General features: G+C 51.5%; 4 protein-coding genes across 4 annotated transcripts; 3 read left to right on the top strand and 1 right to left on the bottom strand.

Annotated features, from left to right (window-relative positions):
- Positions 1–1671: 1671 nt before the first annotated feature.
- Positions 1672–3082, top strand: N7532_002812 (Zn(II)2Cys6 transcription factor domain-containing protein; the record flags this gene model as incomplete). Its single annotated transcript, XM_056615306.1, has 3 exons — positions 1672–2169; positions 2283–2536; positions 2692–3082. Coding segments are annotated over 3 exons (1143 nt in total), but the record flags the coding sequence as incomplete, so codon positions are not given.
- A 3299-nt stretch (positions 3083–6381) lies between these two features.
- Positions 6382–7133, bottom strand: N7532_002811 (uncharacterized protein; the record flags this gene model as incomplete). Its single annotated transcript, XM_056615305.1, has 2 exons — positions 6382–6775; positions 6985–7133. 2 exons carry the CDS (start codon positions 7131–7133, stop codon positions 6382–6384), a joined length of 543 nt encoding a protein of 180 aa, XP_056478277.1.
- Positions 7134–9117: 1984 nt separating this feature from the next.
- N7532_002810 (serine/threonine-protein kinase) lies at positions 9118–13086 on the top strand (the record flags this gene model as incomplete). The annotated part of the gene is made up of 5 exons (XM_056615304.1): positions 9118–9713; positions 9774–10502; positions 10560–12418; positions 12470–12799; positions 12854–13086. 5 exons carry the CDS (start codon positions 9118–9120, stop codon positions 13084–13086), a joined length of 3747 nt encoding a protein of 1248 aa, XP_056478276.1.
- Positions 13087–14447: 1361 nt separating this feature from the next.
- Positions 14448–16944, top strand: N7532_002809 (uncharacterized protein; the record flags this gene model as incomplete). The annotated part of the gene is made up of 8 exons (XM_056615303.1): positions 14448–14491; positions 14550–14672; positions 14750–14853; positions 14906–15061; positions 15115–15653; positions 15712–15985; positions 16053–16412; positions 16466–16944. 8 exons carry the CDS (start codon positions 14448–14450, stop codon positions 16942–16944), a joined length of 2079 nt encoding a protein of 692 aa, XP_056478275.1.
- Between the last annotated feature and the right edge of the window lie 659 nt (positions 16945–17603).

Raw genomic sequence — 17603 nt, 5'->3', positions numbered from 1 at the left:
TCGTATTGGGGAGAGAGAAGGTGGCGAAGGGCTGAACTCCACTCGTCAGCTGAAGTCTGATCGCCACTTCACACCGCCACGGCCGGCTGGGCGGCGTGAGAGGGCGAGCTGTTCGATAGTACATGCAGTAGCTTCATGTACTTGGCCGGGAGAGGCACTGCACGGTGCGAGTTCCGCTGAGAGTTCCTGCTTCGCCCCCTCCGTCTTGACTAGGGTGCCAGACTAACAGTCTTACAGACTACTTGTACAGTGGACAGTACGACTGCACAGTACAGGTACGATGACTAGCTCCATCACGTCTGGTCGCCTGCATCTGCGCCCTCCCGCTCCCCCACTGGGATTGGGTCGCAACCAAATCCAGATTTTCGCCCCGACCCGAGCCCATCGCCATGGAAGAGAATCCTGGTTCCGCGGGCCCGGTTGCGGTTGTGCGACGACGGTCCGAGTCGCGCTCAGAGTGGATCGCCCACCGTCGACCCGTGGACCTTGCAACATAAACCATGGACCTTGAACCATTGGGTCTGCGCCAGGAATCACGGACAATTTCAGGTCGATCCACGCCCATCTCGTGCAGGGGGCGAGAGCGAGGGAGGGGATGGCAAATGGGAAATGGAATCCTGGCAGCCGAATCCGAGTCACCTGCCAGTGACCTGGACTCAATATAGCCACTGGCACACACTCTCCGGAGTCAAGTCGAAGGGGATGATGTCAAACCACGATACGTGGAGGACAAGGTGTACGGCAACCAGTTCGCCCCCGGTGATGGGCGGATTGGGGGGTTGGGTGATGGACTTCTCTGTTCCTCCGCAGGATCTATCAGGCTCCGGAGCCGATCTCACGCTCTCCAGGGTGGGGACGAGGAACCGATGAACATTGCCTGGAGGACATAATCAGATCCGCGGACGTGAGGACATACTCCAGTATACTACCTATCCCTTAGGATATACCTATACTACGATCTCTCATCCTATATACCTTGGGTAGTATAATAGTGAATGTACATACAATGTAGCACCATCGCCGTTCTCGGCCAGCGTGCCATGGTCCACCTGGGGCTTACCTGGCTCAGCTGATGCCCTAGCGTCAAGAGGGTCCCCCATCCACGTCGACGGGTCACTGGCGCCGCTTTAGCCCGCGCTGCCCGGGCTCCACCCCGTTGTCTAAAAATCCTGGTCTGCGTTCCAATCAGAAAATTGCATGCCCTTTCTTTTTCGCTGCTCGTCGCTTGGGGTATACCTGGTTAGCTACCGGACTAGTCGACCTGTCCTCGTCCTTTCCATATCGTCCCCGCCCTTTTTTGATTTTTCCCTTTTTTCTTTTCTTTTTTTTTTTCCCTCCCTTCCTTTCCTTCTATACTCCATCCTCCATCCTCTTCCATCGTGCTCACGTCATAGTCCGCCGAGGCTCTTTTTTTTACTATTTTTTATTTTTCCTATTTTCCTTTTTCTGCCATTCGCTTTTTGCGGATTTCTGATTTCTGATTTCTGATTTCTGATTTTCTTTTTATTATTTTATTTTTTATTTTCTTTGCTTTTGCCCCTCTCTTTGGGACCAGATCGGATCTGCCTGCATCTGCCTTTCCCCTGCGTGACCGCGCTATGCTGGCGTCGCCCGTGTGATTCGACTGCCCCCTTTCATAACTCGACGTCACGTCCCTGTACCTCCAAAGTACCCTTGACTCACCACATCCTTCATCTTCTCCCTCCTCCCCCCTCAACACACAAATGTCCGGCCCTCCCCCCTCCCCCCGACTACGACCCCAATCGACAGGGACAGTATCCACCCCAGTGGAACGGTCAGGGTCAGTCGGACGACCAACATCCTGCGCAATATCCGGTATGTCTACGTGCCTCGGGAATCGCTTCCCTCTCCCCTGCGATGCAGACAGGATACTTATCGTTGGACCAGTACCCGCCGGCCTCCTACCCTCCTGCCCCCGAGCAAGATCGCGCCTACTATCCGCCGCCACCTCAATACCCTCCTGCCAACATGGCCGCCATCCATCCGCACGCCCATGGGCAAGATCCCTACCGTCTTCCGCCGCCGCCGGGCGCCTACCGGCCCGATCCATACGGCCCTCCGCCCGGCCAGCCGCAAGTCGTCCATTATCAAGCAGCGGCCCCGCGCCAGCGAACAGCCATTGCCTGCCGGTACTGTCGCCGACGAAAGGTTCGTGACCCTGCTCGGTGGAGCGAACTCGACTCCAGACTACATGTGATGGGTTGCGATGGAGAGGATTATCGGGAAAATGAAAACAGCTGGCTAATGGGACACGACTACAGATCCGTTGCTCGGGATTCGATACCTCGCAAGATGGTCGCTGCACCAACTGCATCCGGTTTAACCAGGAGTGCATGTTTACGCCCGTCTCCTCACAAGCGCAAGCCTTTGTCCCCGCGCAAGTCGCCTATCCTCACCTGCGCAATCAGCAGGGCGGCCGAGCCAGCAGCGCGGGCTTGACCCTTTACGGTGCCCACGGGCAGCCTCTCCCTCCCCAGCAGCAAGCCGAGTCAACCCTGCCGCCGCCTCAAGGGATGTACGCTCCGCCATATGGACGACCTCCCGTGGACGGCGCTCCGCAATCCCTTGCGTCTTCCATGCCGGATCCGGTAAGGCAGCCCATTCTCCCATTCTCGGACCCTCTCGCGCATCCCTCCCCGAAACGCAAGTCTAATTGTTTTGATTCCACAGCGACACCTCGGACGCCGGGGCTCTGGCTCAGGATTCGACTACCCTGATCCGACAAACCTCGCACCCGTCACCCCCAGTCCCGGATACCAGACACACACCGCTCCCCCCTCCTTACTACCCTCCTCCACCGCAGGATCGGCGCACTTCGCCGCAGCAAGCGGGTTATGGATACGATGCACGCCATTCCTCCTCCCCTCACAGCTCGCCATACCCACCCATGACGCAGGGCGGCCCGACTCCACCCCCATCATCCACTCCCGGCGGCTCGGCACGCGGCGGCTTGAATGTGCGCGACATGCTCAACCCGGGCAACGGCAACGATTCCCATGGCCGGTCCAGCACCGATAGCGACATGCTCAATGCGCTGAACCGCCGTGGCCTCAACCAGTAAACCGTCTCGACCGTGTCGGGATGGGGGACTGGTGGAGGCGACGGGGAATGCGAGCAATTGGGCCAAAGGAATGAAACCTGCCGTGTGCTGGCCACACGGTGTGGGAAGAAATCAGATTTTGTCGGGATCTGGTTTGACAAGGGCAGAAAAACAAAACAAATGAGTCAGGAAACGGTCTTATCGGAGCAAAACGGTTGGATCGGACTTTTTGTCGATGGATTTTCTTTCTTCTCCTCTCTGGAATTTGATATCCTTCCGTTTGGGCCGGCCGATCACGACGCCCAAAGTGAACATCACCAACAACAATGCAAATCTCCCTTTACACCCGATCGGAATCCCACGCGCATCGCAATCGGAATTCGAGAATGGAGGATTGGATAAAGATTCTGAGACATTTCAATGGTTTGAGGAGTGGATCTCTCTACACAAACGAGTTACGGTCTTTTTTCTGTCTTTGTTTCCGAGGACAACGCCAACATGAAACGCGGAGCCATGAAGCTTTACGAGCCGCACGAAATTTATTCCGAGATCGCCAGATCGATGGTCTTGAGAGTTATTGACATACGACCTTTTTTTCGACTTTTTCATTTTTCCAATACTTTTCGTTTCACCATCGACTCTGATTAATTGCGGCTGGGTTTGAAGTTGCTGTGTCTGAAGGAATGGAATGGGGACGAATTCGCAATCCCTGTGGGTTCTGAAACCAAATCCAGTTCTTTTTCCTTGCCACTGGTCGAAAGTTGAGACGTCACATTCCGGCATCTGCAGGAACTGTGCGCCATCGAACTACCAGTGAGACCGAATGTCTTCCCCTGGGCAAAAGTACAAGACACGACGCCGATACAGCAGCATCAACCCCCCATGCATCTCTATCAACGAACACCCACATCACATCATCCGCTCCCGTGCTCTGAAACCCCTACACGGGAAGCAACCAACATACACCTGTCACAATTTCGGGCGGCTATTTGACAATTTTTGCGTCTGCGTTTACGGCTCGGTTGTTCTTCGATTTTTTCATTTTTCATTTTCTACCGTATCTTTCACCATAAGATATCTTTTTCTCCCTCGTGCGTTCCATGTCTATTTTATTTTTCGAAGTACTCACACTCACATTATTCGGAAGGCAATCTCGTTGAAATCCGCGTTCTATGCGACAAAAGATGGTCGGCTTTGTGATTTTCTCGCCCTATTTTTTAACTTCTATGTTTTCCACGCTTTATCTTCTTATGTCTGCGATTTACGTCTTTGCGATTTCCTATCTTTACATCGTGTCTGCTTTATGGGAAGGCTGTCTGATCACTCTTTGTTTTTTATCGATTACCACGCTCGCATGTTTCTCTGTGCTCATCTTCGACTAGCACCTGTCAATCCACTGGTGCCATCGTGCATTTCTTTCCACTTCTCTTAGACTTGTAGTGTAATTCATATTGAATCGACGAAATGTTTCGACGAGAATGTCAATTTCTTCGACTTGCAGACTCATTGTCCCTTCGAGACTGAATGTTTTGAAATTGCTAGAGCTCCTCAAGACCGACGTCCACATTAACTCAAGGTACTTTTGCTCCTCTGTTTATTGGATAACGGGTACTAGGATTAGGGTTGGTGCAGTCATTGGACTTAGCCGCGCTGAATCTAAGCGCCGTGGACGCGAACGTCATATCAAAGTGTGATATAGACCCTTGGATCCTTCAAACACAGCTTGTGTATCAACGCTCTCAGAAAAAGAGCACTCAAATTGTCGTCTCTTTGACCATTTTCCCAGTCGTCGCATCAATATATGCTGCTGCATCCTCGAGAGCACCTTCAAGCCGGCAATATCAGACACTCGCATCGGTTCCCGTTCCCAAGGGGTCGAGCCAGCCCGAGATATCCCGGAAAGCATCTCCACAATCCCCGGTTATGCTCACTATATTGTCTATATAGCCCTGGAAAATGGTCAATAGCCCTCGTATCCACTTATCGTAGCAGTGTCTCATCCCTGTTGAGAGCGAATCTCAGCCTGAATGAAGTTATCATGGTAATTCTCAGCGCCACCAAGACCCTGAGATCCTGGCGTTCGATGTAAAGTCCATGCATACGAATCGTATGTACATGTTGCAGAATGAATCCTAGAAAATAAACGGAGAAAGTTGAAAGAAAGATAGATCTTTGTCGTGGTAGATGCCTGGCTCGGCCCACGCACTTTCACCAACTGTCCACTCCACATCGAACAGCCATCTCGCGTCCGACCATAGCGATGCAACTGGATAATAAATTAATTTCAGACAAAATGAGCACTGACAAAATACTTAGAAAAAAATGCAATTTTGTCCTGAGTTGTGTCGTCAGGTCTGATAGGGTGAGCATCTACATTGATAGAGCTTTGCGTGACCGTCGAAGACTCATATTCGAGGACAGGGGCCAAGTCAATGTTGGCTAGTTTTGAGATCGTAGAGAATATACACTATGATACCTCGAGGGATTTGAATTAAAGTCCGAAGAGATGCGGTGAGTCTAATATTTTAAGGGAAGAGAGGTCCACTTGCATCTGTTATGTGGCCCCTTCGGTTAAAAGAGTGAAGGGTGCGGGTAGGGCGACGGGATAGATGCCGATTCCTTGTATTTTTCTTTCACACTGTATATGATTTCAGGGACGGTGGAGGGCAAATAGCTTCCTTGATTGAAGGGGGTGCGCTTGGTGGATCTCACGCTGTCGAGTAGGTACTGTGGGAGTGGCTTGGTGACCTTTCCCCTCTTCTTCTGGAGGAACTGGAGAGTATTGTTTGGTGACTGGTCTTATAGCATTTCGTACCTTTTGCTCAGCCGAGTAACCATTGGATGATAGCCCATGTCCTGTCTGAAGGTAATCGACTCATTCTTTGAGACCAAGAAAAGGATCACGGTCCCACTTATTGAGCACGAAAAAGCAGTTTTTCTGCACTATGAATAATTTCCTGATCAAAGTAGGGGTAGGGGGTCCTGGGGCACACTGATGCAGAGTCACAGTTCAGTGTCATAAATATGGGGGCCTAACTGAAAACATTAAATTGTATTTTCGAATCATGAAAGGTTAATCACAAAAAAACAATAGCATTGGATCTGATGAAAGAACAGAGATGCTTGCTTTCTGCTTCAGCACCAGCACCGTGCAGATTGGACGGTCTGACGGATGAGACTACTTACCCGATATATTGATGTCACTAGTACACTACTTCCAGACTACACTAGTTCAAGTGGGAAACTATTATTTCAATCGCATCGAAAAAGCCAATGAAGGTTTTTAGTTTTCATTTCGTTGCCTCACATTATTGAAGCTTTTACCAGTGCTCCTGACCGATCGGAACCTCATTGACATCAACTCCATCCACAAACCAACGTCCTTCGCCATTCCCATCTGGGCCAAGAAGCAAATCATTCCCACTCATCATACGCTTACACATTTTCCCAGACTCTCGATCAAAAGTCCAGTCTTCCAACCCATAGCAGCGTTTCCACTTCATCCCATCATCAGCATCCTGATACTCATACCAAAACTGCACAGCGATGCGATCATCCCGAAACGCAAAGAGTTCCTTGCGCAGCCGATAATTCCTCTCCCGCTTCCACTTCGCCGCCAAAAACTCGACAATCGACTCGGTCCCCGCGAAGAACGAAGTGCGATTTCGCCAGATGCAAGTCGGGGTGTATGCCAGCGCGACTTTGGCAGGGTCCCTTTGCATCGTCAGCGTTGAATGGGACTACGTCATCTCTGTACCACGGCGCAGGGCTTCTGAGAATCTTGCAAGCAGGAACAAGAAAGGGCGCGATCATGACGTCGAGCCGTGGTATCAGAAGCATGCGCCCATGTGAGCTCGAGGCCTCGCACGGACAAACATCACATTGTGGTTGATATGAGGGATGCAAGGGATCGCTGCCCTTACGTTGACCACATGGGCGCGGACGGTGTAGTCGTGGCGCAAGGGAAATCGGGACTCACTGCGTATTCCACATGTTCTGTGCGGCTTTGACTTTTGAGACGAGCGGTTTCTTCGGTGAAGGGGGGTTTGATATCTGCCATGCTGTTGATCATGTGGTGTAGTGATTGGTGAGAAGTCATGGTGGCGGTTCGGAAATGGCGGGTGCGCGAAGGCAATATATATATTGGCAGTGTAAACATACATTGGAGAGCACGGAAGTAGTGTAGCATTTACAGTAGTGTAAGACACCAGTACACCATTACCCCAGCGAATTTTTGGATCGGTCCTCTTTTCGGCCCATTCTCTGTGGTTTCCGATAGAGCCGACCGGGATTCCGGGATTTGCTGGCAAAGCCCGAGCCTGAAGGATCTCGCGGGGATCATTTCCGCCGTTTTTCTCGCTTTTTCCTAACACACTGAGGTGTAAATATGAAGGCGTCAAATGAAAATCAAGGCACTGCTCATACAATATCAGAAATGGCTTGTTACAAAGTACACAGTGTTCCGTACCTAGGTAGATTGGCTTGTTAGCCTTGTCTTCTGTTCCCTGAGAGATTCCAAAGCGGGCGAGCCTCGTCAAATGGCCACGGTATATCAAAAAGCATCGAAAAATGCTGGGTTAACTGAAGAGATCATACTACTCATCTTAAGCTAGATCATTTTGTACAAGGAAATTCCCACGAGATACTGAGTACCCTCCAGTTATTGAACCTACCCGTTCTGACTTCTATGCTAGTTATAGTCCTAGTTTCATAGCGCCCGGGCGGATCCAACCCTACAATAATGTAGCGTCTCTTGTTAAGCTACTATCCAAAAAAAATATCTAAGTTTCAAGTAGGATTACTGACTGCCTGATCGCTGTTTTCAAGAATTTTTCACCTTGTGATGGACACGGATCCGACGAACTATTATCGCCTTGAGAGAATATTTATTTTCAGGAAAAAAGACGAGAAGCAACCTCTCCCCAGGAAAAATAATTCAACATTTGTGTGCTAAATCAACTCTCCCTGGTACCTCCGAAACGTACTAATCCTCAGTGGGATATCCAGGGCGGCAAGCCGTCCACGCGGGTGATTGCCGACCACGAAGAATATAAGGGAACAAGCATCCACAAACATAATTGGAATCTGACAGTGACAATCTAATCTCATTTAAATTTGGTGAGGACTCTAGGGAGAAGAATGTCGAAGATAATGTGGAGGGCGCCCCTTGGAACTGATAGTAGTGCGGCCCCTTGGCTGGGATGGAATGTCGCCGGACGACCCTTCCCCCACCACAAACAAGTCTTGATTTCCGCTGTTGCTGGATTCACGTAGAACTGCATAGAAAAAAATTGAACGGGAGATGATCTGCCAAATGCCCTAAGAATTGTTGTTTCAGATGTCCCAACGACTGGTTGTTGTGTGGCAGGTAAACAGTACGACTAAGCATAATGTATACACCGGAAGATGCCGTTAGAACGGAAGAGCAGGTAGTGGGACGAAGCGTAGAAGTATGCGATAGACAAGTCAACTCGAACTCGATGAATAGAGATGGAAGATAGCATGGAGGGAATTAGTGCGCAGTAAATAGTGCAGGTGCAGCGGGCACGCCGAGGTCGTGAGCGCTGGCAGAAGCATTCCATGGAGGGCATTCCGCGCCTGCCACAACAGTCGTGCTGAGGCATGCCACCCCCGTCGTCTCAACTTCCCACCGCACCTCTTCTCTTTTGTCTCCAGCGAAAAGCCCACACGAGCCAAGCCACTTTCTTTTCTCGTGCCGTCGTCGACCTCTGTGCTTCGGGTACTCAGCTCCCTCGTCCGTCTCCCATCTCGCTTCGTCATGCTGTGTTGACCCATCCACTGTCACTCTTTACTCTGTCCAGGCACGTCTGGAGCCGATCTTTACCGTCCCTCTTTTCTTCCATCTTCCATCCAAGTCTTTGTCCGTTCTTTCTTTTCCCTTCACCACTTCAAGTAAGTCCAAGACCAGGCATTCGATGCCCGTGACTCGCAGGCAGCAACTAAGACCAGCACCAGCTCCTACCTAATTTCAAGCCATTCCGTCGACGTTATCGTTTAATGCACCTCTGAAAACAAGGAGGCCGAACATTGCCAAAATGGATCACTCGATGCTGGATCTGAACGATCCTCATCGCAGACGCCAGCCACTGACTGATGCATCGGGTCGAATCAACAATGCGCGATCCCCCAAGGTCGAAACGCCTCGAGTCCACGTCGAGGACTTGAATCAGCTCAAGACTCCGGACCGAATGTCGGTCATGATGACTCCCACCCCGCGTGACAAGGAAAACCAACGATTGTCCGTTGTCACCGATTTCCAATCCGACTCGGCTCGCAACTCTGTGGTCTCCGCAGCATCCATCCTCTCGAACAAGGGCAAGCGTAAGACCCATGTTGGTCCCTGGCAACTTGGTAGAACTTTGGGCAAGGGCGCTACTGGTCGTGTTAGACTAGCCAAGCATGCCGTGACGGGCCAGACCGCTGCCATCAAGATTGTCTCGAAGAAGTCAGCTGCCATGGTCCAAAGCGAGAGCATTGCAGCCATGGATCGGAACGTTATCAACTTCAATGGCTTTACTACTAATGCTCGTCACATGCCATGTGGAATTGAACGGGAGGTTGTCATCATGAAGTTGATTGAACATCCCAATGTTATCAGCCTCTACGATGTGTGGGAAAATCGCGGCGAACTGTAAGTACTGCAAGAGAGCAACCATACAGCATTTGTGACAGTCAGCTAACTGAATAATAGGTATCTGGTCCTCGAATACGTCGAAGGTGGTGAATTGTTCGATTACGTCTCCAACAACGGTCCCCTACCCGAGGAAGAAGCCGTTCGTCTGTTCCGCCAGATCATCGCTGGATTGGGTTACTGCCATCGTTTCAACATCTGCCACCGTGATTTGAAGCCGGAGAACATCCTTCTTGACTCACACCATAACGTTAAGCTCGCTGATTTTGGAATGGCTGCTCTCCAGCCCGCCGGTCACTGGCTCAACACATCCTGCGGTAGTCCTCACTATGCAGCACCCGAGATCATATATGGGCGCAAATACCGTGGAGACCGAGCCGACATGTGGAGCTGTGGAATCATCTTGTATGCTTTGCTGACCGGATACCTCCCATTCGACGGCGGCGATCTACCCAATACCCTGCGTCTGGTGAAGAAGGGAGACTATATGATTCCGCCTGAGTTGAGTGAGGAATCGGCAGATCTCATTCAGCGCATCCTCCAAAAGCGACCCGAGGACCGCATTTCAATGTCGAACATCTGGCGACACCCTCTGCTGACGAAATATGAGAAACTGCACAATGCCATGGCCGATTACTATATCGGACCGCCTCCGCAGTTGTCTGTCAAGGATTGTGGAGAGCCAATTGCAAGCCGCCAGGACGTGGACATGGACCTCCTCCGGAACCTCCAGACCTTGTGGCATGACGTGAAGCCTGATACTTTGATTGACAGGATACTTTGCATTGAGTAAGTTACCTCTGACCCATGATGTGGAGGGAAACGCAGTACTAACTTTATTGATAGACCTACACACGAGCGGATGTTTTACAATGCCCTCGCCAAGTTCCGAGACGAGCAGCTGGAAAACTATCAGGGTCAACCCCTGGAATACTCGGCGAGCGACTACCACCATATCTCCCGCCCCGGTGGTAAAGTTCGCCGGGGACGTAGCCAGAATGGGCGAAACAATCCGAAGAGGCGCTCATATCTTCAATCCGTCAAGGACATCCACCCCAAGATCAGCTCCATCCAAGAGCCCAATTCCTGTGCAAGTATCGAGAGCTATGATCCTTATCGTTCGCCGAAGAACCGTGGCGCCGTGGCCGAGCCCCAATATGCTCAAATAACCGTCCACCGCACACCACCCGATGTCCCTGAAGAGGATGAGTCTTCGCCAGTTGTCAAACCGCCTCCATCCATTGCGGAGGTGGACGAACCGGAAGACAATGACAGTGTGGATATGGACAACTCGGAATTCACCGTGTTGCAGAAGCGAAAGCACAAGCCCAATTCCATGAAGTCGTTCCAGTCCACTAAAGTGCCCCATTCCAGCTCTCGCTGCCCGGGCCTTTCCACTCACTCGACCAGCTATCGTCGCAATGTTTCCTTCCGCCACGCTCGTAACAAATCTCAGGGCTCCACTAAGCCTAAGAGAAGAAAGACAGCACAGAACCAGAACCCACAAGGTGATCTCAAGAGATCCCCCAGTGCTGCTAGTCTGCAGATGATCGCCGACGGTGTTGATGTTCCTCAGATGCCGAGTAGTCCACCTCTTCCAGCACAACCAACCGTCGTTAGACCCAGTGGGGTTAGGGTCCGCAGCTTGGGTCAAGCCCGGCGGGTTCGTGAATCGGATATTATCTGGAGGGAGGACACTCGCAAGGTGTCACATGAGCTTAGCCAGATCTGCGAGGAGGCTTTCAATGGTAGTTCTGTGACCACAATCCGCACCGCTAGTACCGGCACGGGTTATGAAACACCTGCTACTCCTGTTTCCATTGCCAGCCCGGATCGAACAACTCACGCCAGCGCGAAGGTCGTTGTGGACACGCCTCAAAGTGCGACAAGGGAGCCTGGTCGCTCTTACAGCATCCAGGAGCTGACGGAGACCCGTCGCAAACTTGTCGAGCATAGTAAGGGTCGCAGCGACAATGTCCCAACCTACTTGTCTGGTGTTATCGGCCACCTCGACCGGTTGATCGAGGAAGATCAGCGAAGCCATGGTCGGTACGACGAAGCAAGCTCACCTGTCCAAGGGCACCTGACCGCCGAAGAGCAAGCTCTTCCTGCTATCACGGAAGAGTTCGCCAGCCCTGTGCGTGGCCCGAGTGAAAACATTCCCAAGTTGCGACACAAGCCACGTCTCCCACCACCAGGCCAGCGAGGTGACCCTCGCGCTACCATCCGAATGGTTCCCCACAGCTCCCTTCGATCCATGGAAGAAGTCAAGCCGTTGATGATCCGTAAGAAGGTTGGAGGTATTGAGGAGGTGACATTGGATCAAGGCACCCAGCAAAATGCGCGTAACTTTTCGGCAAGCTCTCGGCAGAGCCGCAATGCTTGCGGCTTGGATCCGATTGATGAGACCCCTGCTTCACCGGAGCGCCCGACGGGATCCTACAGCAAGAAATGGTCGTGGTTCAAGCATCGCTCGCAAGCTCCCGAAGTCGCACTATCTCTTTCCCCCAAGGACCGGCAACGTCAAATCATCCCCAGTAATGGGACTGTTGTTCACACTCCCGTTGACGGTCCTGGCTCGCCGACGAGACAAGAGGCGCCCCCAGCCCCGACCCGAAAGACGTCCATGGAACGTTTTGGTGGGGCTCTGTTGAAGAAGCTGATGCCAAAGAAGTCTAGCAAGAATCTCGCTCAGTCGGAGACTGGTAAGTTCAGCATGTGTATCCCTTTTGTACCGATACTTAGTTCCACCACAGAAAAAGAGCGACCCAGCTCTAATGATCAACCACAAAACCCCCACGCCTCGCTCATGTGTAAGGGGTTCCCGGATCCTGAAAGCTCTTTCGAGGCAGATGATCTCCACAACCCTGCTCCGAGCAAGCGCCGTTCGCTCGCCAACCACAACTGGTTCGCCCGGGTGTTCCAGATCAAGCCAGCTTCTCGGGTTATTGCCCTGAACACTTCGAAGGTCAAGGGTCGCAAGGAGGTGTACCGCATGCTGCGTGAATGGCGCGACTACGGCATGGAAGATGTGCGCATGGACAAGAGCAACAGTACGGTTCATGGCCGAGTCGGTGAAGTCAACTGTAGGTTGCCCCTTTTCCCTGTCGTTCTACATGATGTATACTAACCGCAAATAGTCCTTCGTCTGCGCGAGGTCGCTTTTACTGCCGAGTTCTTCACTGTGCTGGAGCACGGACAGCAAGCCAACCTCAGTCTTGTCCGGTTCAAGCAAGAGCGCGGAGCCGCATCTTCTTTCAATAAGGTTGTCGAGACGGTTCAATCGATGCTCAAATCTCGCGATATGGTCGTTGAAGATCCCGCACGGGCGAAGAAGATGGCTCGGGTTCTCGACACCATTCCGAATGCCTAATCACTACCACACATATCTCACTATCTGCGCTCATTCAATCTACCTGACTCTCTCAGTACTCATCTTCATCCTGACTTCCCATCCTGCGTTTCAGCCTGCAAAAGCACCCATTGCATTACAATTTCCTCGGTCTCACCCTCTACACTCGCTTTTCCAAGTCATTGTTATCATTCTCCCCTGTCAAGCACACTGTCTGAATCAACGTCCATCTACTCTGTCATTCATTTTTTTCAGTATTATTATTGTCACAATTTAGCTGTTATCTCAGATCTTTCCCTATCTTTCCAGACACACGACCCGCACTACTTCTGTCTCACTTGGAGTCTTTCCTTCGTCAGCTTTTCCTTTGTTTCCTCTTTTCCACTTGTATTCTTCAAAGCATGTTTGAGCTATCTCCATGCTTAATGCATAATCACCGTGTGTCGTCGGCCCTGCTGTTGACATCCCGCTTGGAGGAGAGCGAGACGCGATCTGGTCTGTAATGTAGCTAGTGAATTCTATCGCGTGACCTACATCCACATGCAGTATCTCATTATCTGAGTTCAGAGTATGTCTGAAATTAGCGACTCCAAATCCCCGCAGACACTTCCTTGGATCTGTATACTCCATTTCCATAGTCACCAAGACATCTGCATGGAGATCACCGGGAAGCCTCCCGGTGGAGCCGCCGATAAGGCGGATTCGCTGCACCAAAACGGCTACCGACCGGGCGTCTTCCCGACCAGCAAACAAGGACTACACTGCTGCTAACATACTTCAGAGTACAGTTTCCATGGACGTGTACAGCAGTAGACTCACACTAAGGGCGGTCCACGCTGGCTGTCATCCCCTCGCTGCCCGTCCAGAGTGGTTCAAGTGGATTCGGTCGAACTCCGGCGTAGGCCTGGCCGGAGCCCCGCATGAACGTGTGTCCGTCATGGGGTGTTGCTCGGGCCTGCACGGCAGTTGTGTCCTGTGAAAGCTGGTGAATTTGCCAGATGGCCGGAAAGAAGCACTCCGCGTCTAGAGAGTCGACAGGAACTAAGGGCAGATTTGCCCTCGGAAAAGTGAGAAGTTGGTGTAGTATCGTACTTGATGTGCTCGCCATGGTAGAAAAATTTGCCTCGATATCAGCATAGATACTACTAGTACTACCTTAGATAGTATTGCCTCAAGTATCAATATTGTGAATATTGTTTGCGAAGATTATAGATAGGTGCTGAGTTGTGACGTTCGCCACGCTTATCTCGCCAAGGGCCGCCTTGGAGGCGGTTCCACCGGGCGAGATTCCCCCGCATTTTGCCCTTTTGGCCACCCCGACGGCATATCTCATCCTCCCCCTCCTGTCGACACGCCTTCATATTGTTTAATATCAGCTCCTCATGGCAGGCAATAGTTCACGCGTGACAAAGCGTTCTCTGAATGCGTATGTTCTTCTTATCTGTTCTAAGGATGATTTGCCCGAGATTCTGACCTCGATCTAGCTGCACCCGATGTCGCAGGCAGAAAATCAAGTGCTCGGGATCCCAGCCTTGCGATGGATGCAACAAGCGCAAGTTAACATGTATTTTTGACGACCGTGATCAGAAGATCCTGGTGACGAGAGGGTATGATGCCGAGCGGCCGGGACCGGATCGCCCCCCGTCGGGAAAAGAAGACATGTGGCTGAACCAGATCACTGCAGGTATATCGATGAATTGCATCACAAGATAGAGCTTTTACAGCAGTCTGGCGAGCGTATTGATCCGGTTCCCCTGAGCCCGGATTACGCGGAGGATCGATCTCCTAGTGAGTACATGCCCATCACGACTGTGTTGACCTGCGTGCTCATGCATTGCAGATCTCAAGGAAGATTCACCCCAGCTCTCCCGGTCATCACCTCAAGAGCATGAAGACCCTCAAATTCACAACGAAATTGAAGACCCGGCTTCGGGACTCACCAATCCGCTCTCGACCGGCCCTCCAGCCTTCATGTCGGCAGACAATGGGAGAACATGTAGGTCGGCAAGCGTCCCGAGAAAAGAGGTCTTGAGATTGACACGCGGATAGTCTACCTAGGAACATCGTCCAACTGGTCATTTACTCGCCGAGTACTAAGCCTCACTCACGAGCACGTTTACCAGGAAGCGCTACCCACGGGGGCGTTGATATTCGACGGCGCAACCTACGATCTCGGCTGGGACGGGCTACGGAGCAGCCATGGCTCAGAAGTCCCCGCTGTCCCGACATTCGACCATGCCATGTACTTGATCAATGTTGTGAAATTCCGCTGTGGACAGCTGTATCATCTATTCGACGAGAATGAATTCATGACCAAACTGCATGAATTCTACACTGAACCGAAACCCCACGCAACGACCGGGCTGTGGTATATCCACTTTCTCCTGGTTCTTGCCTTCGGAAAGGGGTTCGTGAAGCACAAGGTACAGGGGAATCGGCCCCCGGGCGCGGATTTCTTCGTGAAGGCACTTCAAATGTTGCCGGGTGTCAGTGTTCTTCATGAAGAACCGATCGAGTCTACTGAGGTTCTTTGTTGCATTGCGCTTTACCTGCAGGCTTTGGATTGCAGGTCTTCGGCGCACAATTATGTAGGTTGATAATGAGCCTCAATCTCTGATCAGCTACGCTAAACTGACTTTTTTCTAGATTGGACAAGCGATGCGGATGGCGATGGCAGAGGGCATGCACACCCAGATGCCGATTGAATACCTCGGGGAGAACATGGTCCAAAGATGTCGCAAAATCTGGTGGACAGTGTACATTCTCGATCGCGAGATGACATCTTTGATGGGCCTTCCCCAGACACTCAACGATGATCATATCAACACCCTTCTACCCTCATTCCCGGGCTCGGTACAACGAACCGCCGCGATAGGAATGCACATTAAAATCTCTCGCATCATTGCTGAAATCAATGGCAGTAAGCATCAGATATTCCTTACTCCAAACAAGATGTATTTGATAATTAACCATTGAATCTCTTACAGCGGTATACGCCATCGACGGACGCATCAACCGAAACTTCCTCCTCCGCACAAAATCCGCCCTCGCAAGTATAGCCAGTCTGGCCGACGAGCTCCGCAGAGCATTTCCTCTACACATGGACCGAGAGATCAGCGGCGTCTCCCGGATATCCGCCTACCTTCACCTCCTCTATCACCAATGCATCGTCCTCGCCACCCGACCACTCCTCTTCTGCTTCTTGAAAATCCGCTTCGAGTCGCCCGAGAACTGCGTCGACGTTCTCAACACCTCACGCACAGTCAGGAACCTGATCCAAATGTGCATGGACTCTTCCCAGCAGATCATCTGCATTCTCCACAGCCTTCAATCAGAAGGACTCCTCGGTAAGACACACACGCCCTCACAATCATCATCCCACCTAACACACCTTTCTTAGAAACCTTCCTCTCCTTCGACCTCGAATCAATCTTCGTCTCAACAGTCGTCCTCCTAATGGGCCCGGCAATCGACACCCGCTGGACCTACCCCTTCTGGCTTGAAAAAGCCTATGCAATCTTCGAAGACATAATCGACAGCGGGAACCTGGTGGCCAAATTCCGACGATCCGAGCTCCAACTCCTCGACGAACTCCTCAGCTGCTTCCCACAAGAACACCCGCGCTGCCTCTCGGCGCCAGTCTCATTCCCAAATGGCGTCCTCAATAACCCCGAAGTTCCCCTCGCCACCTCCTTCCCACCCTCGACACAAGCACACGCACTGGACCACGACATCCTCTCTGACCCCGGCATCACGATGGGCGGGAGCGATTTCACGAGCCGGTTGACGGCGGAGCAGATTATGGCTGTCGCGGACTCGATTGAGAGTATTGATACGGAGTGGATGTCGAATGCGATGATTGAGCATAGTATCTGGTAGCCTGCAGCACCTTCACCTAGGTTCATACCCTTGGGTATCGGCGCGATGTGATTGATGTGACGATGTTGATGCCTATGTACAACGACTTGAATGAATTACTAGATAGATCGTGTTTGAATCAGAATTTAGAGATAAGCACCTACCTTTTCAATGGTATCGATTACTTCAACTCGAGTTAAATCCACTGATTCCCACCTTCGCTCATCATCCCCTTACAACAAGCTGGACACTTCCCCGCAACCCTGTTATTTCCAGGACAGAACCACCGCACCAACTCTCGGAATACATCCGAGCCAGGCGTTACCGCTCTCGTGGGTGGGCGTATGCAGGGCCTCTGATCGGTTCGCACTCGAGATGCCATGCATTGGTCCACGCTGTTGATGAAGAAGTGACCGCAGCCGTAGCGGCCGGTATATTCGAGGACTTCGAAGAGGCACATTTTCATCAGCTGTATTCTGTATGCTGAGAGATTTTCCTGAGATTGTATTATATTTGTCTTCATATGATTTTCGAGGATCTTTGAGCCGAGAGTGTGCTTTCGAGTTCATGGGACCAAAGAGGCTGCTATTTCAATGAGTTGGACTTGAAGGGGTCTTTTCTAGTTTTATCGTCAATAGAACTCTCTGCATTGCAATTCCTTGCAGAATGATCTCTCTGAG

This window comes from Penicillium argentinense (genome assembly GCF_028826775.1).
Source record: "Penicillium argentinense strain IBT 30761 chromosome Unknown utg000003l_segment0_segment0, whole genome shotgun sequence".
Classification (NCBI taxonomy): Eukaryota; Fungi; Ascomycota; class Eurotiomycetes; order Eurotiales; family Aspergillaceae; genus Penicillium; species Penicillium argentinense.
This window is presented reverse-complemented; position numbering and strand designations above follow the sequence as displayed.